The 21940-nt window shown below is 39.9% G+C and overlaps 1 protein-coding gene across 12 annotated transcripts in view; it reads left to right on the forward strand.

Annotated features, from left to right (window-relative positions):
- Positions 1-21940, forward strand: part of LTBP1 (latent transforming growth factor beta binding protein 1) — a 189412-nt gene that overhangs the window by 144414 nt on the left and 23058 nt on the right. For all 12 annotated transcript variants that reach the window (XM_080997605.1, XM_080997609.1, XM_080997610.1 and 9 more), the window contains 8 exons: positions 946-1068; positions 1524-1646; positions 3042-3167; positions 5974-6099; positions 9728-9871; positions 15325-15507; positions 16506-16592; positions 20249-20377. In XM_080997605.1, coding sequence (XP_080853731.1) covers positions 946-1068; positions 1524-1646; positions 3042-3167; positions 5974-6099; positions 9728-9871; positions 15325-15507; positions 16506-16592; positions 20249-20377 — 1041 coding nt within the window. The remainder of the gene's footprint in view (positions 1-945; positions 1069-1523; positions 1647-3041; positions 3168-5973; positions 6100-9727; positions 9872-15324; positions 15508-16505; positions 16593-20248; positions 20378-21940) is intronic.

Below are 21940 nucleotides of genomic sequence, written 5' to 3' on the forward strand. Positions count from 1 at the left end.
AATAGGAAAGGAGAGTGGAAAGTCTTCACAGGGCAGAGTGAAAACTGGTGAAATGTAACCACTTTGTGATTAACATTGGCACAATCTGGGGAAAAAAATGTTAACAAAGGAGACAGAACCATGGGCTGCTTTGAAAATTAATCTCACACGAGATGATGATGATTTTGTTATTTATACCCCGGCCATCTGGCTTGGTTGCACCAGCCACTCTGGGATATCAAATGCCCCAATTTTAACCTCTTGTCTCATTTCATACTCCTGACTTGTAGTAATTGAAAATTAGTTTTAAAGACACTGATATTACCCAATGAGAATCTAGCCCTTGGAAAATTTAGTTGTCATGCAAAGGCTGCCTCAGGCTAATTTGAGGTGGCACTCGAAATATAAGTTTCCCTTTCTTATAATGGACTGTGCTGGATGAATAGTTCACTATGAACTTACACCAGACTGTTCTGCTTGTTGATAGAGCAGCACCATCCTACAGCAACATGTGCTTTTCTGGTTGTAAATTTGCAATGCATTTTGCTGCTGAAATCCAGATGTTGGCATGGGCTGACTATCCTTAAATTGTGAGAATGGGAAAGAACATTGCAAGCTTTGAATGAACAGCAACTGGATACCATTGGAGCTGGTCTGGATAAAAAACCCACAAAGCCTTTCTGCTTCATTGAAACTGCTAGCTCCGTCAGGCCATTTGTCCCACCAGGAACTTGGCATTGCTAAGAAATATGCAATTGAAACCAGAGAAGACAATTTACCCTGAAGAACAGTAGTATTATAGAATTTACTGATAACACACACTAAATCTTAATTTTGACCCAATAATCTAGATCTTCATGGACTCTGAAAATGCAAGACCTTGAATGTATTTTAAACCATTTTTAAATAGCTTTGCGGGGCAGAGTATGCATTTTCTGAAGTTAAACACTGTCTTATAATTTGCAGATGTAGATGAATGTGAACGGCAGCAGCTTTGCACAAATGGTCAATGCAGAAACATCGCTGGATCGTACAGATGCATTTGTGGCCAAGGCTACCAGCTGACACCTACAAAAGACCATTGTGAAGGTAAGTTCCATTGTCTACATGAGGAATTCAGTCAAATTTTCTATGAGTTTTTCACACAAACTGCCTTAAGGGTTTCTTTTTACAATTGAGAAATCAGCAAGCGGTCATAACAATTTTAATTATTGAGAGTAATATTAATTTGTAATATCTCCTCCTGAGGCTGTTGAAGGCTGCCAAATTGCAGACAAATAGGTGTAGGATTTTATATGCAAGGAATTTTAAATATGTCATATTTCGGCAGGATAGGATTATTTATTTACTATATTTATATACTGCTTTTTATATACTGCTTTTCACCACCACAGTGGTCACAAAGCAGTTTCCAGATCATTAAAACAATGCCAGCACCATACCCTAGCCTCTGCCAGCAGTAGATATTTCAGTGACATATTATTGTGCTGTTGTTAGCATAATCTCTTCTGAAGTGGTTTGATTGCTGCTTGTGTTCATTTCAGATATTGATGAATGCCAAGAAGACAGCGATGTTTGCCGTGGAGGGAACTGCATTAATACCAAAGGTTCTTATGAGTGCACTTGCCCAGATGGCTTCCAGCTGCTTCCCTCCAGGGGTTGTCAAGGTATTATATCATCATCATCATCATTACATTTATACACCTTTGTCTTCCAAGGAGCTCAAGGTGGTGTTCATTTCATCCTCACAGCAACCCTGTGAGGTAGGTTAGGCTAAGATATGGCAACTGGCCCAAGCTGACCCAGTGTGATTCCTGGCTGAGTGGGGTTTCGAACCCTGGCTTCCCAGGTCCTGTTGGTGTTTCGCAACTTTGACCTGTTGCAGGACCTTAGCCAGACCTAGCAGAGCATACACAGACTTCCAGAAAGCAATCAGTTGTAGGCAGGATGGACGAAGACATTGCTACTAGTAACTTGGTTATGTAGAGGTGTTTATTATTTATAGCAGACTCTACAAGTTACTATATACAAGAACAGAAATGGATCTTAACTAGCTCTCTCTTAACAAACTCCAAATGACTCTCAGAACACCACACTGACCAACAACACTATCCAGTCAGTAAGGTCATAAGTCATCATGCCTGCGTGAGACCTCAACCAATGGTAGAGCTGTATCCAAGGTCTCATAAAACCAGGCAGAATAACTCCTGAGAGCCAGTGTGGTGTAGTGGTTAAGAGCGGTAGTCTCATAATCTGGGGAACCGGGTTCGCATCTCCGCTCCTCCACATACAGCTGCTGGGTGACCTTGGGCCAGTCACACTTCTTTGAAGTCTCTCAGCCCCACTCACCTCACAGAGTGTTTGTTGTGGGGGAGGAAGGGAAAGGAGAATGTTAGCCCCTTTGAGACTCCTGAAGGGGAGTGAAAGGGGGGATATCAAATCCAAATCCAAACTCCTCTCGGCTCAGTCATCCTTGGCTTTTGGCCAACTTCTGATTGCTTTGTGTGAAGCTGCACAGAATGGCACGTAGTCAAAATCCCAACAAGTCCAACACTGTAACCATTACACCACATAGCTTGGCTATAGAAATATTATAATATCACAGTGAGCTAGAAGGATAAGAAGTACACTGTTGTACCTTATCATATCTGCATTTGGGGAAATGTCCATAAGGCATGGATTCTTACTTGCCAGCCACATAAGCTTTCCTTTAAGTGAAGAGCTGAAAACCATAAAAATAGCATGATTATAAAGTTCCTACAGTCTACTCTCCGTGTTGATATCTATAGCTCCCTACTGGCTACCAAGGTAGGCATATCAATTCTCACTAATGGTATGGGTTGTAAGATGGGCAGCCGCGAGCTTTCTGTATTCAGGTGGGAGACTTTTTATCCCCCATTCAGATAAATTTTCACCTTTGGGGTACAGGTCAGCCTTTAATTCAGGTTAGAGTTCTCTTGTCCAATAGCACAACTTTCCTTGTTAAGAGTTCCTTATAATTATGTATGTAGCCTTCTAATAAAATGATGCATCTTTGGTTGCTGTTTCTCTGCCCCCTGCAGATATCAATGAATGTGCAGCATCCAATCTCTGTTTACCTCATGGGCAATGCCTCAATACATTGGGCTCTTTCCAGTGCGTTTGTGTGCAGGGTTTTACCATTTCTAGAGATGGCCAAACATGTGAAGGTAAGATGGGCTAAATGAAAGAAAAAGGAAATTAAGTCTGATACAGTAAGGGGTGATGATAATTAGGAACAAACATAGGACATCTGTCCACCATGTACACTGACTGGCAGTGGCTCTCCAAGGTTTCAGATAGGTATCTTTCCTAGAGATGGTGGGATTTTAACTTGAGCTCTGCCACTGAGCTATGGTCCTTCCTATTGACTGAATGTGGTTGACAACACTTAAAAGTATAATCAAATAAATAGTACTTTTGCTCCCATTTTGATTAACTGCAGTTTATTATTACATCCAAACTCTAAACTGTGGTTAATCTTAACTATGGCTAGTTGAAAGAAGAAGGTTTTTAAACTATGATCTGAAGTTGGATTGCTTCAGACAAACCATAGTGAAGATTAGCCACAATCTGCTAGGTTCAGACTAAACAAAAAAAGGAGTGGGGGGGTACTTGAGCCCCAGACTCATTCCTGTCACAATAAACCACAGTTTGTCATGATGTCCAGACCAGAACTAAGCCTCAGCAATATTGACTGTTTCATTATTTGTCATGGGTTTTTAATATACAATTCAGACCTTTAAATTTCTGCTATTTTATCTGGTGGCAATAGGTTCTTCCATGCTGACTTTCCATGTGAGAAGTTGGGCAGCTTTTGGTATTGACTGAAGTAATGTTCCTACATTTTATGCATTTGCCCAGTGCCATATAACTCGATACAAGTAAATCTGCATTATGCTTATATGGGTTATGGCTTTAAAAAAAGGACTATCTGGAATGTAGCTGTGAGTGAGAGGGCAGAAGGGGAGTAAAAAATAGTTCATGATCTTTTTTGGCTTAAGCCCCACTTATATATGCAGGATATCTGACCATTCCTAAATGACCCACACTATTTTTTGCGTGTAAAATATTCTTGTTTGAGAATCAAACAATAGTAAGCAAAGTATCCAATGTGCTTATAATCACATTTATACATGTGTGACACAAAGGTAAAAAATGTTTTAGCTTTAAATAATAAAACAGAAATTTTAGGATCTTTACACCTGCAATTCATTTTAAATACATAAAGGTATATACACTTCAATTTTTAAAAAAAAAATGAGAGCTGGACTTAAGTAAAGTAACCCATCCCAGTTTTCAAACCCAGAAATATTTTTCACTTTCTCCACAAGGGTCCTTACAGAATTCCTTTATCTACAGTGTTGACAGAAGTGACTCTTTCAGAATCCCAGTCAGGACAATAATTTGGATTGATGAACATCTGCACAATGTAATTCTTTGAGTTTTCTCAGAAGGAGAAGAATGAGGTCATTCTAGTGCAATTCTGTCTTCCTTTCACTGTCCGTAGCCATGTCAGCGCCACCTCCTTGTCAACAGTATTAAAGTTAAGAGATCTATGGGAAAGAATAAACAAAGACAGACTTTAAGAACAAGGCAAAAAGTATGGTTCCTATTCTAACAATAGAGGCATAGATTCATTATGACCTTTTAATTTCCTGTATTAGACAATGCATGGAAATTCCTGTGCCTTCATCTAGAACATACGATAGTGTGAAGAAGGATTCATTTTTATGTGCATAAGTCTAATCTTGCCTTAAGCACTTCATGGAAGAATGTTACAATATTCTTTCTCAAGCTTATGCATTGGCTAAATCTCATTGCTAAAATGGATCTTATGCAGAACAATTTAATATTTCATTTGCCCCTACATTCCATTGAAACTGAGGAACGTGTTATTTTGTTGTGAGTACATTTTTCTGTGGTGCTCTATGTTATTTTTGTTTCCTGTTTTTTGTTTCCCATAGATATAAGAATACGTAATTGTGAACTTTTTTTTGCTCAGTAGCATTAGACAGGCAATATAAATTATTAACTGAGGAACTTCTCATTTTTCCAATAGTATTTGTCATGACATCTTGACCTGTTAAACAAATGTGGATAAAATATTGCAGCAAAAATACACACTGACTTCCAAAGAAATGTGTGTGAGTGTGGAAATAAGTAACTGGCTCTCTGAATCATACTTTACTCAACTATTCATCTCACTTTTTAAACTTTCAGTGTGAAATATATTCTAACAGTATAATGGTGTTCATACGCATATCATCAGAGGATATGGAACATGCTTTTGTAAGAGCTGTACCTCAGTGCATACAGAAACCTTTTCAACCTTTTTCAAATAAGAGAATGCCAGTAATGGCCCTGTTATCATCTGAGAAGATCTTGCAGATCCATCTGATTCCATGAGATGGATAAAAATCTGCATTGTAAGATGTTCCTCATGATATTTATTAATTAAATGTGATGGTCTTGTGTTGCTTAAGTACAGCAGTCACAACTTATGTGGGGTTTGTGTTCGGGGGATAGTGCACAAAGCCAAAATTGCATATAGTCAAAACACATTGGGTGTAAAGGTGGGTGGAATTACCAAAGCTTTTTTTACCTCTGGACACCAGTCCCCTTTCCACCCCTTTTCATTTTTTTGCCAAGCACGTAAAGCTGAATGCGCACAAGTGAAAAATGTGCGTAAGTTGCGGGTCTAACTATACCCACAATGGTGTAAATGTATGGCATGCTTTTGTCCATGTACATTATTCTTTTGTTTTTTGTGAAAACTGTTTATTTGCTTTTTGTTAGCATCATGTAGTCAGTCTCTCTTAATCTCTGAACATGTAAGAAAAACAGCACCTAAATGTTTTTCCCCAGCTATATGTCGTTCAAAATCTGTAATTAGTCTGTTTAGCTCCACATGCCAGCGTTTGAAAGTTGGCCTTAGAAATTTTCCCACCTGATATTAATGTATCTTATTTTCAGATGTGGATGAATGCGCCAACAGCACTGTGTGTGGAAGTCATGGGTTCTGCGACAATTCACCCGGGTCCTTCCGCTGCCTTTGTTATCAGGGTTATCAGTATCTACAGGATGGACAAGAGTGTGTGGGTGAGTTGTGAGATTTCCTTGAACAATGAGTTTTTAGGGGAAGCCTAGTGAATGCTTTCCTTATTATTTATATTACATGCCTACCCATTCAAATTGGAATAGGAAATGGTGCTAAATCTGAACTGGAACCAAAGGCAAGCCAATTATTTCACCTTCTTAGAACCTTCTGTTTCTGAAAACATCAAGCTGTTCACAAATCTCAATGTAACATCTGTTTAGACTCTTAGTTAAATGGCCAGAATTTTGCAAAGCCTACAGGAAATATAGACTGTCATGTGGTACAGCCACCTCCTTTGGCAAAGTAGTTGAACAGATTTCAGAGTTTCTGTAGTCCCCACAAAACATATTTCGCATCATAAAAAACCTTTGGTATTGTGATGAACTTGTCAATTCTGGTTAATTTTGCTAATAAGTGATACATTTCCTGGTATGTTATTAAGTGGTGACTAGATTTTTATTTTATTTAAGTGTTTATATATCCCGGCCTGTCATAATGATAAGCCCTCTGAAAATGTTTGGATTTCACCTTCTTCCCTTTTTGCCAAAGGCCCTTGAAGGTGCTGAAAAAGTATAAGTTGAATAGTTCAGTCTGGTGCGTGTCTGAATCCAAAACACAGCATGCAACTCATATTTCAAGAACATCCTGTTGTGCTTCTTGTCTTGATAGTTAACATCACTGCTTGTGGCAGAATTTGAAAAGGCCCTCATTGTGTGCCCAACCCACTAGAAGCAATATTTTTGCCTCCTGAATATGGCCCTAGTATATGATTTCCACAAAAAAACACACATAAAATATTCCATAGCTCATCTGTTCACAGGTTATCTCATAAACAATGTCATGCATTGCAACTATCTGAAAATCCAGACTGTGCTCTATTCTAACTTGAATATAGACCCTGTAGGAATAATGTTATATCATCCCATGGGCACAAACCTTTATTGCAGGAAATTAGATACATGTGGAGAAGCACATGCATAAATAGATACACACAGTTACCTAAGAATTTTCAGGTAAGCCAGCAGGAAATTTCTCAGGGTTTAAAAGAAAATCTGCTTCCTCAGTATAATCTTTAAGCCAAATATAGCTACAATATCCTACCCAGTTCATTATTAGATTTGTTTAGCACATGACCTTACTGAGCACAGAAGCATAAGGAACTGCAGGAAGGTCTGGAATAAGTGAGGGTGAAGTGAAAAATTCCAGACCATATATGTGCACCACACAAGCAAGCATTCTTGTATGATGCACCAAGTTTATGATTTTATTTGCAACAGTCACAAGAAAACAGTGGAAGATGATACCATGGCCCAACAATGAAAGGGAAATGTGCAGCTTGGGCGGCAGAATACATTAGTGTAATGCTTTTCTAGCAGAAAGGTATTGGAACAGAGATTCACTGTATGTCCTGCTGAAATGATCCCTTACCAAGATAGTGTTTTGGGTATTCTCATATAATTTGCTGACTGAACAGAGGTGCATTCCTGAAGCTCAACCTTTTGAGTCAATGGTAGGAATGTTAACCACACTTTGAAGTGAGTAATTCTAGTGAGCTGTATAATCTGTCACAGCTTTTCTTCATTTTTCCTTTTATATATCAGCAGAATGAATTACCTTCTGTGTATATTTTTCACACAGTAAACAAGCTCAAATTCAAAGATGAAGTAAAAAAATAATATAATATGAGGAGGTACTGGATTTGATGGGAGTCTCATAAAAAACCCACCCATCTTAGACCCAAAAGCCAGGGATAACAAAAATGTATTTGACTGGCACTGAATAGCTGAGAACGTCAATGCCAGGCAAGCCTCCTTGAGGAAATCATTCCACAATCTGGGGGCTACCACTGTAAAGGCCCATTTTCTCATTGCCACCGTCAACACCTCTCTCGGAGGGGACAGACAGAGAAGGGCCTCAGATAACAATTGTAGAGTCTGGATAAGTTCATATGGGAGAAAGCAGTCCTTGATATATTGAGTTCTTGAGTGGAATAAGACCTTTATAGGTCAAAATTAGCATTTTGAATTTGTCCTGGGAACCAGTTGCAACTCCTGCAGTTGTGCCAGAAGCAGTATTATACACTCAGGGCTGGTTTCAACTAACTCAGTGTGCTAGTGGGAGCCAACATACAGACTCTCACTAGCACAATGGGTTTTTCCCATGACACCCCCAAATCTGCTCTGAAGTGTTGTGAGAACCCCAGCAACAGCACATGAGGGGAAATCGCCCTATCTGGCAAGCAGTAATACTTGTGCTGGCAGAATTATTGTATTAGCATGAAGTTGAATTCCATTCTATGTCTGCCTGGTCCCAGTCAGCAATCTGGCTGCTGAGTTCTAACTAGTTGCACTTTCTGAACCACCTTCAAATGCAGCCACAAATATAATGCATTACAGTTATCTAACCTAGAGGTTACCAGAGCATAGACAACTGAAGCTACGATATTTCCAGCATGTGGCAAATGCTTCTATTGTTGCACATTACTCCTACAGCTGTCGGGCTTTATTTTCCTTATAGGCTCCTGCTATATACATAGCCATCTATTTCAGTCAAATATGGAGCTATCTTTTCGGATATCTTCATTCTTTTTCTCCTGCAGTACGTAAAAAGGGATTAGCTGTTGGTTAATTTAAAATACTCAAAAAGCACCGCTCTCGAAATAGAATGGGCTGCCCGGTTATGATGAGGAGCAAGCCTATGGGCATTATATGAAGCTTGTGTGAAGTGCTTTGAAGCAAGTTGCACAGGGATTCGGAACATGGCCTTCCTAACAAGAATTGCAATGGAGACATGTTGATGTGAACGTAAAGCTTATGCTACACTGGAAACTTAAATTAGTTTAGCAATCACAGGTTATCTTAAGAAAATGTGGGATTCCCTGTAACTTCACTTCTCGTAGTGGGGGAACCACCAGAAGTCCCTCAGAGCTGGACCTCAGTGTCCGGGCTGTAGGATGGGGGTGAAGACAGTGGTCTCCATAGCACTTAATGTTTAATTTTTATCTGTAAATAGCAGCTGCAGGGCAGTCCAATAAAGACTGAGAATGTAGTAGGGGGAAGCACAATGGAGTCCTGACAAAAATTGCTGTCCCTGCATCCAAGCTACTATTTGTATCAGGAGATAAGCTGCTGTTTATTGCCATTTTTGTCAGGAATTTGTTCCTTCTCCCCACAGTTTATAGTTGCAGTAAAATTAAAATTAAAAACCCTGAAGGCCAAACTACGTGCCTAGTGTAATTTGTAGTTTTGTTTCCACCTGGTGCTAAATTCTATGCCTTTGGGGGAAAGCCATTTTTATTTGTCCAGGCTATAATGTTCATTGTTTCCCCCCCTCCAAGGAATTGTGTTGATTTTAGTGTTTTTATTGCTCTAGTCTGTTATACTTTTCCTGCTACATCATTAGATATATATATATGGATTGCTTGGTTGCATGTTTGATATTGTGTTCTTTTGTGGGGAGCCACCCTGGGAGGCTTGGCCAAACAGAAAGCTGGAATGCAAATGTTTTAAATACATAAATAGTCTCATTTTTCAGATGACAAAACAAGCACACAAACTACTAGAATAGTAGCACACTCACTCACTCACACCTTTTTAATGAAAGATAATGTTTGAATGTTTAATTTTACAGATGTGAATGAATGTGAAATGCTGAGTGGAGTATGCGGGGAAGCCCTCTGTGAAAATGTGGAAGGCTCCTTCCTATGTCTGTGTTCCGATGAAAACCAGGAGTATGACCCAATGACCGGACAGTGTCGCTTCCGTTCCTCGCCAGGTAATGTCCCAATTGGCACTGAATTGGACCATATAAATACACAGTCTGACAAACATGGGAAGGAGTTGAATCTCTAACTGGTGGGTGAAATCATCGTATGATTATGTCATGTTATCCAATGTGTGTTTAGGTTTTGGGGTTTTTAAATTTAAATAAGTGGTCTAAATCCAAGACAGAGGTGAACCTCATTGCAATCAATAGGCATGGCTAACTCTGAACAGTGGTACCTCGGGTTACATATGCTTCAGGTTATATACGCTTCAGGTTACAGACTCTGCTAACCCAGAAATTAGGAAGATCTGAAGCGTCCTAAACTTGTTTAAGAGAATTGCCAAGTGAAAAGACTTTTGTTACATTGGAGCAACTTCTAAGAGCAAACTTGCTGCACCCTGCAACAAGGTTCACGTTAGCACACCCTCCCAGATCAGAACATACCAGGGTTATTTTTAACTAAAACAATGACAACAACACAAAAGTATACAAATGGAGCTGATTTCTGGGTGAAACAAACGTCAGATACAAATATACAAATTCTATGTAATTTCTGCAATTTAATCAGTTGCATCCTTAACTCTCTGTGAGATGGAGGAATCATTGAATGGTGTAATTTCCTCCTGCAATCTGAAGTGGTACACTCTAGAAACATTTTATCACTTGATCTGCAGTTTGTGTAGACTGGGACCTAGGAATTGGGCATGAAGTTTTAATGTCATGTATCATCATGGCTTTCCTATCTTTTCATCCCTCAACACAGCCACCTCCCCTTTCACTCAGCCTCTACAGCTTCCATTTGCAGGTCCAGGTGCAGTGAAGCTGTGGATCGTGTGGCCAAGGGATGATAAAGTTGCAATAAACACAGAACAATCACATGGGATTTAAACAAATCCCAACTTTATTGATTACAGATGTTAGCAAGTTTTTGTGCAGACATTGGGTGTGTATCCTGAATCAACCAACGTGCCTGCTGGTTGAGTATTTGGCAGGGTTAAGGTTAAGGATTGCCCTATGTCAAATTGGGGCAACCCCCTGAGATTTCCAGGGGAGGGATTAAGAGGAAACCCTGATTCCTTGGGCTGGGAAGGGCCCTACCCCCCCCCCCCCGTCCACCTAGACTAATAATGCAACCCAATGTCTTGTCCGATGTCAAGTTGTGGCACTTGCTATGAGGTAGGCAGAAACCCCAGACAGGCCCAATTTGTCTGAAGGCAAATTGCTCCCAGGCCCCAAATATGGTGACCAAAAACTTCCATAGCAATGTCTTTCGCAGGGTCACTTACCCTCAGGCAGACCTAAAATATTAAGAGTAGGGAGATAGGGAATCCAATGACAGCTGAGGCTGATGCGTGACTGGCTTTTATAGCCAGGGAGCGGACCAAAGGGAAGAAAATTCCCCTCAGATCCACTACCAAGCTGCACCCCCTAGCTCATCTGTGATTGGCTGAGCCCCAGCAGCCAGCGCAGGCAGTGAAGGAGGAAGTGAGGTCCTCCCCCAGCCATGCCAAAGCCAGGAGACCGTCTTGAACTGCCATGGCCACTTCATCTTTTTCTCCATTTCTTATAACATCTTTGCAGCAGCATCCTTTGTGCAAAGCAAGTTCCTGATGAAAGTATTAATTTTACATAGGTTACACTTGTTTCATTTAATGTCAATGTGAGAGGAAGGTTGGATGTATACAAATATACATCCTACATGCTACAATTTTCCTGCTAAGTGAGAAGATGTCACTTATTCCAAGTGAGATCTGGTGTCCATTTGAAGCATAATTTTAATTCAGCACATTTAAAATATATTTAAGGCATTTATAGAATGCCACGTGTTCACACTTGTCTTTACTCTACACCAAGGGATTTTCTTCTGTTTCTGCTTTACTTGGCAGGAAATTATCAGATTACTGCATTCTAAAAGGATCTTGTCACAGTCTGACCATTTGACTCCCATTTTTGAGGGCAGATATGTGACTAATAGGAAATCTAGTGTTAAAAATTAATTAATCAGTAACGTGTTTAATCAGCAGCACATTCTTTTTCCTGCAGCCCAGAATAAGAAAGCATTCATTAAGACTTAATTTGAAAGTAATTAACTGTTTGTTGAAGTTGTAATTTAAACTTTATTTTATCAGCTGGAAGCAAAAATAACTGAAGTGCTTTTCAAGGTTATTCCTAATGGATTATGTATGGCTAAAGGTGGGGGAAGGCTGTGCTTGGGCAACCTGCCTGGTAGTGATTTCTGGTGTATCTGTTTTGATGATGTTACCCTCAGCAGATAAACAACAAGGTCAAACTGCTTCATTAAAATGATAGTTTTTAAGAAAGACCCTAGACTCATTTCAACAAAAGCAGGTGAGAAGAGGATAGTCCTGTTGATTTAGACCCCAAATTACAAACCCAACATATGAGACTTTTCTGAGTCTTGCACTTCCAGTGTGGAGGCCAAGCCAACTGCACAGCCAGTCTGATCAATGTTGGCCTTAGAATAATGAAGTTATAACTTGCCTGCTATACTGGATCTCCCACCTGCCCTTGAGCAGATCAAGAGATTTATCAGTAAAACAGCACAATCCCTCAATGAAAAAGGGAGTCCAGGCTCCTCAGACAGACTGTTTTGTAGAGTCTAGTCACCAGCTTTTCAATATGTTCGTTGTTTACTGGACGGAATCTGTATCACTCAGCTCCTAGGATCTGTCACTTAGAGCCAACAGAGAACACACACTTCTCAGTTTAAAAAATAGAAAACTTCCGAAAGTTCTCAGAGAAGTCTAAATTCTTCAGCAGCAATGACAGTGAAATTCACACCAAAGCCCTTCGGCTGCAGGATTTGAAGGTCTCAGCATGCCTTAGGAAGGTGTTTCTTTGCACTTTGACCATCCTTTGCCCTCTATTAAGTGTTCTTCTGCTTCTCACTATCAGGCACTGATATTCTAAGGCAGGCTTCCTCAAACTCAGCCCTCCAGATGTTTTTTTGGCCTATAACTCCCATGATCCCTAGCTAGCAGGACCAGTGGTCAGGGATGATGGGAATTGTAGTCTCAAAACATCTGAAGGGCCGAGGTTGAGGAAGCCTGTTCTAAGGTTTGCGATTTATGAACCTTCTCCCAACTCTAAGAATAATCTGCTTTCACATTCTGAAGTAAAGCAACATACATTCCATAGTATCCACCTGTTCAAAAGGAGACTTGCAGGTGTATCTTCCAAATGTACTTTCCTGAAGCAATCTACTTTCAAACGTATATATTAAGTGGTTAATAACATAGGAAAAGAATCATGTGCAGACCAAGATGAGTCTTTGTACATTTCTGGGTGTGTTTTTAAAGAAAAGTTTTTGTGTCTCATTCAATTTCCAAACATTCACAACGCTTGCCTGCCTAACTCTCAGTCACAGCTGTGTAAACAGCTTTATTTTTAAAAAAAGTTCTGGGCACATAATGGGAGGAAGAACTGAAATATCAAGTATAAAATAGGATTAAATAGTCACAAAGAGTTTCAAATTCCAGAGGAGTAACCTTGCTAGACCAACAGAGTCACACCCACACTGATTAGATTCTGTATTAATTTGTACTCTACACAGTACAGCTATCTCATACAATATGTAATACTTTGAGCTATGTTTGGGGGTCCCCCCTTTGTTATTTTTGCACTTTTTGTTAATAAATCAAAAAGAAATAATCATCTCTCTGCTCAGAGTACATATATTCACCCATTTAAATGAACTATTTAATTCATCTGATTAAAGATTCAGGTAGGTAGCCGTGTTGGTCTGACATAGTCAGAAAAAATAAAAAAAATGTCCAGTAGCACCTTAGAGACCAACTAAGTTTGTTCTTGGTATAAGCTTTCGTGTGCATGCACACTTCTTCAGAAAACTTATACCAATATGCACACGAAAGCTTATACCAAGAACAAACTTAGTTGGTCTCTAAGGTGCTACTGGACAATTTTTTATATATATTTTATCTGATTAAATAAGTGGGATCTGGCCCACGGAAGGTCGTATCCCAATAAATTTGTTAGGTGCCCCTAGACCCTGTTGATTTTGCAACAAGGAGTTTGTTTCTCATTCCTCTTGGGCTGGTTTTTGGCTCTCCTTTCCTTGGAAACTGTTGTGGTTTAAAGAGTGGGAAGGAATGGTTTGGATAGTTTTTTGCTCTTCAAGATTCTGGCTCTAGTTCACCTCAACATATGGCCTACGTCCAATGAAAATGTGTACTATGGTGACTAAGGTACTGAGCCTCCTCTCACCTTGGGAGAACCAATTTACTTCAGCTAGATTTCTGTGACACATGATAGTCTTCGTTTGGTTCTTATTGGGCTGAGGAATACCACAAAACCACTGTACTTCATGAAATTCAGCACATTATCGAAAACTGTAATTATCTGATGAGGAGAGACCACAGACTAGACTAACAAAGATAAAATAGCACTCAGCTGGGTGTTTCCCCATAGCACACATTGACCTTGGCAAAATATCAAAGAGAAATCAGTGTGTTGGTGTGCTAAATTTGAATAGCTCTGTATGACAGTTTGTTTGTGTCCTCTGACGCAAACACGCATTCTTCTGAAGAGAGAAAAGAAAAATGTTAAGTGTTTGGTAACAACTGCATTTCATGTTAATATATATATCCTGCTTAAACAACTATTTTATTCATCATAACTGTAGAATATTTTGAGCACAATAAGGCAGATTACAATTTAAGGCAATAAATTTCTAATTGCACCTCTCCTCAATCTGGACATGGCTTAAGTCCTTCATGTGGGTATCTTATAATTTACAACTGTGAGGAACTTTTGCTCTGCGTTATTCAGATTAACACGCTTAACGATTCTCACTAAAAAGCAAATAAGCAATATGAAGAAGTAAGGTGTGTGTACAAGCTTCTAGGAAAAATTGGGTCAGTAAGCTTCCAATATGTGGGTTCAATTGTGTTTAATGGTCTAATGGCAAAATGGTATAATCTTATCTGTTGTATCTTTTCTTCTTAAGGATTGTATGTCAGCAATGTATTATAAGGACTGGGGACCTGAATATTCTTGCATCAAATCCCATGGACATTAATTAGAGAAGTTTAAGGGCATAACTGTGATATTTCTCTGTCTGTATAATCACAGCACCCAAATTAGCCACAGTTCTCTCTAACCACGGTTTCCTCTTCATCACGTTTTGAAATCAGGCAATGAAGTCATTTTGCATATCCTGATTAATAGGGAACCTGATTAGCATCTGCTGAGTGTGACTAATGTAAATGCAGATGTAGACACAAATAAGGCTCACAGGAAAAAAATCAGAGAGGAAATTCACACAAAGAAATGGGAGGGACTGGGGTGAAAGAGTACAATCCTACAGCCTGGAGAGCCCATGGAAACTACCAAATATTACACGATAGGCGGCAAGACTATATAATTTATTTCTGAATTTGCTTTTGCTGTATGACATTGTATCTTTCACCTTTTGTGTTTAGATTTACCAGTAGATACAAAAGAAATGGCAGATGAAAAGAAGGAATGCTACTACAATCTAAATGATGCAAATTTTTGCGATAATGTACTAACATCCAATGTTACGAAACAAGAATGCTGCTGTACTTTGGGTGCCGGCTGGGGTGATAACTGTGAAATATTCCCATGTGCTGTGCTTGGAAGTCGTAAGTGATCATTTCCCATTCACTGGTAGTTGCTATTCATAACACCATAATGTAGATCAGTAGCTTTTGCATGTTTGACTATGCAATCCTATGCATGTTTATTCAGAAGTAAATCCCACTGTTTTTAGTGGGGCTTTCTCCGAAGTAAATGGGAGAACTGCAATCTTAGATTGTAATCCTTTATGCAAGCCATGTTGGACTTAATCCTCATTGGATTCTTTGGCACTTTTGAATAAGTAAGCATAGAGTTGAGCTATTAGTTATAAAGGAGTGTGTTCTGCTTTCCTATTTCATTTGGCATCAAAGAATATGTCTACAGTGGATTCATTCAGTTCCTTTGTACAGTAAGCCCGCAATTTATGCAGGGGTTACATTCCAAGGATCGCACCTAAAGCCAAAATTGTGTATAGTCAGAACACATTGAATTCAATGGTGGGTGGGATTGCCAAAGTCATTTTTCCCAGCACTCCACCCTGTTTCTGACCCTCCCCCCTTTTTGCCATGCATGTTAAGCTGAATGTGCACAAATTAGATGCTCATCAATTGGAGGTTTACTGTATTACACAGGGAGTTAAAGTTTCCTATTAGATTTCTTTGCTTCAGTGATCACTTATCTGGACATCAATAATCAGGATTTCTACTCAAGATATGCTTTAAGTTCCATGCTTTATCATTATATTTATATGATGCCTCTGTTTATTTGGGGCACCAGTTTTTAGCCAACAGAATCACAAAAATTCTGCATGCATCTTTTAAAAAGAATCTTTTCATAGTTGCTCTGGAACATTTACCAGTCTTATGAGCCATGGCCATAGCTGAATATCATCGTCCATTCCCCCCCCCCCCCAAATGTCTAATATGAGAAAGGAGAACTTATAAAATGAGAAATCATGCATTAGAACATGAGAGTGCTGTTTTAAGATATTGCATCTGTTGTGTTTCACACTGTGATGCCTGAATACATTTCTAATTGGATTCTTGGTTTATCTTCCTGCTAGCTGAGTTTACTGAACTGTGCCCTGAAGGGAAAGGATACATACCCTCTGAAGATTCATCTTATGGAGCTGTTACACAGGACTACAAAGGTCAGCTCCAGTTATACAGATTTAAATTATATATTAGTGTTTCAGCATTCCTAAAAGATACCAGCGCTCATTTAAAGTCTGTTTTGGTGTAGCGGTCTGCCAAATGTTTATGAGGTTTGTTTGTTTGATTTTACGAAAAATTGCTCCTTTGGGTGGGGATAGGTGGAAACACCTGCAGTCAATTTCTACATTGCACTTTGTCACTTCTATTTATGACCATTGCTTCCTTTCACTGCTGCAAATTCATTTTGTATTTGAAAAGGTTTCTTCACTGTGTGGTACCAGCTGGCTAGGGATCAGACAGGGAACCCAGTGCCATCATGGTTGTTGAAATACGGTGTAGCCAGTCAGACTGGGCTGCTGGTGGACAATTGAAGCCTTCCTGTTTCCTTCTTCCTGAATGGGAAGGGCTGTGCCCTCAGTAGGTAGAGCACATGCTTTGCATTCAAAAGATCCAGGGTTCAATCTCCAGCATATCCAGGAAGAGATGGGAGAGACCCCTGTCTGAAAACCTAGAGAGCTACTGTAGATGATACTGAGCCAGATGGTTCAGTTGTTCTGGCTTGGTATAAGGCAGCTTCCTCATCTGAACCTTAAATAACTTATCAAAAATACTTTGCAAAGAGCATATGCTGAGGGGGGGGGCTTGACCTCTGACTTTAATGAGATTTAGGAGTGGGCTTGCAAAGATGCAAATGATGTACAAACAGCAGCTGAAAGCTAGGTGTTAGGCTACAGTTCCTATGAAAGTCAGTGGGCGTTGGACCTTGCTATAGATGACTTGTAGGTTAACAAATATTCTGGCAACCTCATCCTAAACCAGGCTTCCTCAAACTTGGCCCTCCAGATGTTTTGAGACTACAGTTCCCATCATCCCTGACCACTGGTCCTGCTAGCTAGGGATCATGGGAGTTGTAGGCCAAAAAAGCATCTGGAGGACCGAGTTTGAGGAAGCCTGTCCTAAGCTGTAACAGCACAATCCTGTGCAAGACTCCTTGGAGGTAAGTCCCTTTAAGTTCAATGAGACCTACTTCTAGATAAGTGTTTTTTAGGATTGCAGTCTAAGTCTGTAGTCCAGTACACACTTACCTGGAGTAAGTCTCATAGAATTCAAAGAAACTGAACTCCTTGTTCCATGGAATAGGTGATTACACTTATAGCAGCAACCTATTCATGTCTAGTCAGAAGTATCTGCATGCAACTCCCATATAATAAGACTAAAAGGTTTGTGATAGCATGTGATGTGGTGCTGGTTTGGTGCTGCTGAAATTTTATTTTAAATTCTGATGATATGAACAGGCCAACCTTCCACTGCTCCAGCTGGAACCATTTGGACTGTTTAATCAGGTCATCCAGAAATTCCATTCCCGTTTTCCTTTTTGTTTTCACCTGCATTTCTTTATTAGCATGAGTATCTTTGGTTCTCTTTAGAATTCTCCATTTCCCCTTTCAGCTACATCATTCAACTTCCAACTAGCCTGGATGTGCTATCCTTCAGCTATATGTTCTTTTCTAAAGTCCTTATTTTGGTAGTATGGGTCTCAAGTTTTCATATAATTTCTTTTCTTTAAAAGCTGCTCCATTTCTGGAAGAGTGGCTGCAAAAATATTTGTATAGCCAATTCATCCTTTCTGGAGCAGTCAGTATTTTAGGATTTTTACCTTTTAGAGCTGTTCAGCAGATACAAAACATTCCTTTCTTGGCATAACATCTATTGTTGCCATGATATAAATGGAGAACAATTCCATTCAGAGCAATGGGCTCACACCTGAGTGATTTGACCCAGTTTGTATTTGCCTTGAGTGACCCTAGCCTGATTTTGAGGAAATAGTGCAATAAATACATGGGGAAAGAAACAAGGCTAGGAAAAGAAATAAATTCCAAATCCAGCAAAAAAAAGGATATGAAATAATTCATAAAACTAAAGTTTTATGTGCCAAAAGTATATTTTTCTATAAAATGTGATTTAAACCACTAATATTCATTTTGCATGCTGTCTGCTAAGTATGAGCTTTCTTTTGTGCAGGGCATTTCAGCTGCAGAGCAATTTTCTCTTAAGTTTGTGGAAATGTCTGTCTGTCAGTTTAAGTTATGTCAAAAAGCCCCCAGATACCAGAGTGATAAGTACCTTCAGAACTCTGTGCAGCAAAATTTATAGTTATGCCTGTGTGGAGGAAGCCACCATCGCTGGAATCTCCAGAGCAGGCGCCAAAAACAAATCGTTAATTCTCAGCAGGATTTTAAATCAGACACAACACAGGAGCAAGAAAAAGGGGCACAAAATCAGGGTGTTCCCTTAGCCAACATAAGCAGAGAGCATGAAAGTAGTTACTGAGGGTGAAGGTATGGTGAAGTACTTGACGAAGGCAGCCCTCCTTAGAGCACTAACTTCAGAGAAGTCACATTGGCAACAATGCTCTTGAAAAGCAGCTCATGGGTCACAACTCTGTGATCACACATGGAAATAAGATTGTGTGTGCAGTCTCAGTGTTACAGATAAGCAGAGCACGCTCAGACTAGTTAAGTGTGATTAGTGTATACTTGCTAAATAAATAGCAATGTGCCTGTGTTGTATGAAAAGATGTACGTATGCTGATGGCAGCCGCAGTTTTACATTAGCCCAAGCCATGAGCACTAACCGGGGGGGGGGGATCTGTTGTATCACTGATGCTAAACATTCTCTCAATATTTGGCACAAACTTATACAACTGGGTGCACCTATAGCTGCAACTGTAAATCTGAAAATACACAAAAGATCAGGAAATGGTTATTGCATGATAAAGTGAAGGCACAGTTATTGTTGTTGTTAAAACTTGAAATCTGAAGGCAATTCACAATATATCAAAATATTGTGTAGTTCCATACAGGCTTCAGCACTGTTCTGAAATTCAAGCCATGTTTACCAAAGCTATTATATATATATATATATATATATATATATATATATATCACATGCTTGAGTAAGCACCAAAGCTACCCCTTCTGTAGAACCATCTGAATTGGAGCTGCTTATGATTTAACAGTTTATACTCATAAGTTAGCTGTTAAATGTATTTCCTGTGTACCCTCTCAATGGGCTTAAAATACACAGTCTGCTCATTGGTGAGGGTGCCTGATTTTGAGCCCTTTTCCCTTGACTGCCCCTTCCAGGCATGCCTGCTCCACTAAGTCTGCCTGGCATTCAAGCATAGGATGTAATGTTAAAATAGGGTCTGTGCACATAGATTCCAGGGGCAGGATTGTGCAATGCCACACCCAGATTGTCTGTAAACTTTCTCTTGAATTGGGCAAGAGTTCAGGTCCTGTTCCAAATCTTCCTCTGGAATGATCTATTGTACCTCATGATTTTCTTTTTAACAATGCAGCTTACCGTGACTAGTTAGTAATAGTTCAAAGAGGGATTATGCCTTCTAGGTAGTTTCTTTTTCTTGAAGTAAATGCAGTTTATCCCAGCAGTAGCTTCATTAAAAGTACTTTACTCCCTGGTACGCCTCTAGTTAAATATTTTGGCTGATAAATGGTAGAATCAAAGTTTTCTCCATTCTTTTTGTTCCTCTGTGTGTGCGTATCCTGGCAAGATAGACTAAAAATTCATATTCAACTGAAATGGCCATGTAGGACTTCCAACTATTCATGCCTTTATCCTTTTTCCACAGATGCTGATGAATGTCAGCTCTTTGGGCAAGAAATATGTAAGAACGGCTTCTGTTTAAACACACAGCCAGGCTATGAGTGTTACTGCAAACAAGGCACATACTATGATCCTGTAAAACTTCAGTGCTTTGGTAAGTATAGAAACTGTTACCATGTCCCCTTACTCTCTACATTTGCCAACCAGCACTGGGGAATGAGATTTTAATTCTTGCTTGCTCTTACAAATTATTTACACATGAAAGCTGGCTGATTATTTTCTCCATGTAATCCTTCGAAACAGTGCCTGAGTACTTTGTGTATTGGGCTGTATATGACTAGGAGCAATTTGCTTGATTGCAGTGGCTGGAAGGAATGCAGTTGTGGTTGCAGAAATTGCTCTGGCTTCATATCTGGGTGCAATCCAGTTCACATTGATGTTTCTCATTTAGATGTTTCTCCTCTCTCCAATTGTTTGTTTCTTTATTTTCCTATAGTGCCACTAGTGTTTGTGGCACTTTATGGTGTCTGCCCCAAAAAGCATACAAGCTAAAATTTGATACAGAAGAAAAGGAGGGAAGTGGAATCAGGAGCAAAGAGCAAAACAATGTGTGATTGCTTCAGTTGCAAGTTTAGCAGAGTGAATTACACTGTGACATAGGAACTAGCAAGTTGTGTCATGTTGTTGCTGTTGTTGTTGTTGTTTTGTCGTTCAGTCGTGTTCGACTCTTCGTGACCCCATGAACCAGAGCACGCCAGCCACTCCTGTCTTCCGCTGCCTCCCGCAGTTTGGTCAGACTCATGTTGATAGCTTTGAGAACACTGTCCAACCATCTCGTCCACTGTCGTCCCCTTCTCCTTGTGCCCTCCATCTTTCCCAACATCAGGGTCTTTTCCAGGGAGTCTTCTCTTCTCATGAGGTGGCCAAAGTATTGGAGCCTCAGCTTCAGGATCTGTCCTTCCAATGAGCACTCAGGGCTAATTTTCTTAAGAATGGATAGGTTTGATCTTCTTGCAGTCCATGGGACTCTCAAGAGTCTCCTCCAGCACCATAATCCAAAAGCATGAATTCTTCGGCGATCAGCCTTCTTTATGGTCCAGCTCTCACTTCCATACATCACTACTGGGAAAATCATAGCTTTAATTATACAGACCTTTGTTGGCAAGGTTGTGTCATAGGCTTCATGGAGAAGGTAAATTTTGAGGAGGGCTTTGATTGGGGGGCTTCATGGAAAAGGTAAAGTTTAAGGAGGGATTTGGAGGCAGTAAAAAGGTGGTGGCATGTCAGTGTACTGGAAGGCAGTTCCAAGCATGCAGTGCAGAAAGCAGGGACTTATAACCCATTTCCTCTCAGCAGCTCCCAAAGAAATTCCTTTTATTTTGTTAATATATTTATAATCCCACCTTTCTTCCATCACAGAATCAAAAGTGGTGCCCATGTAGTTCCATGGCAGTCACCCATCCAGGCACTGACCAGACCCAAACCTGCATAGCTTCACCTAGGCGGTGGTTTCATGTGCCTTCAGGCATTACCCTGTGAAAAACAACTGTAGCAAATTCATTAATAAACTAGAACACAATTTAAAGCTCAATGTATGTATTCACAACTACTCCCTGCCTCCCAAGCATGTCTATTTTCCATGGTGTAGATCTCCCCTACCCTTAGGTTGCTGCTCAGCAGCTGCCAGGTAGTGAGTTTCCCTGCCATTGACTATCAT

The sequence above is a fragment of the Podarcis pityusensis genome (assembly GCF_964106645.2).
Source record: "Podarcis pityusensis genome assembly, chromosome: 3".
NCBI lineage: Eukaryota > Metazoa > Chordata > Lepidosauria > Squamata > Lacertidae > Podarcis > Podarcis pityusensis.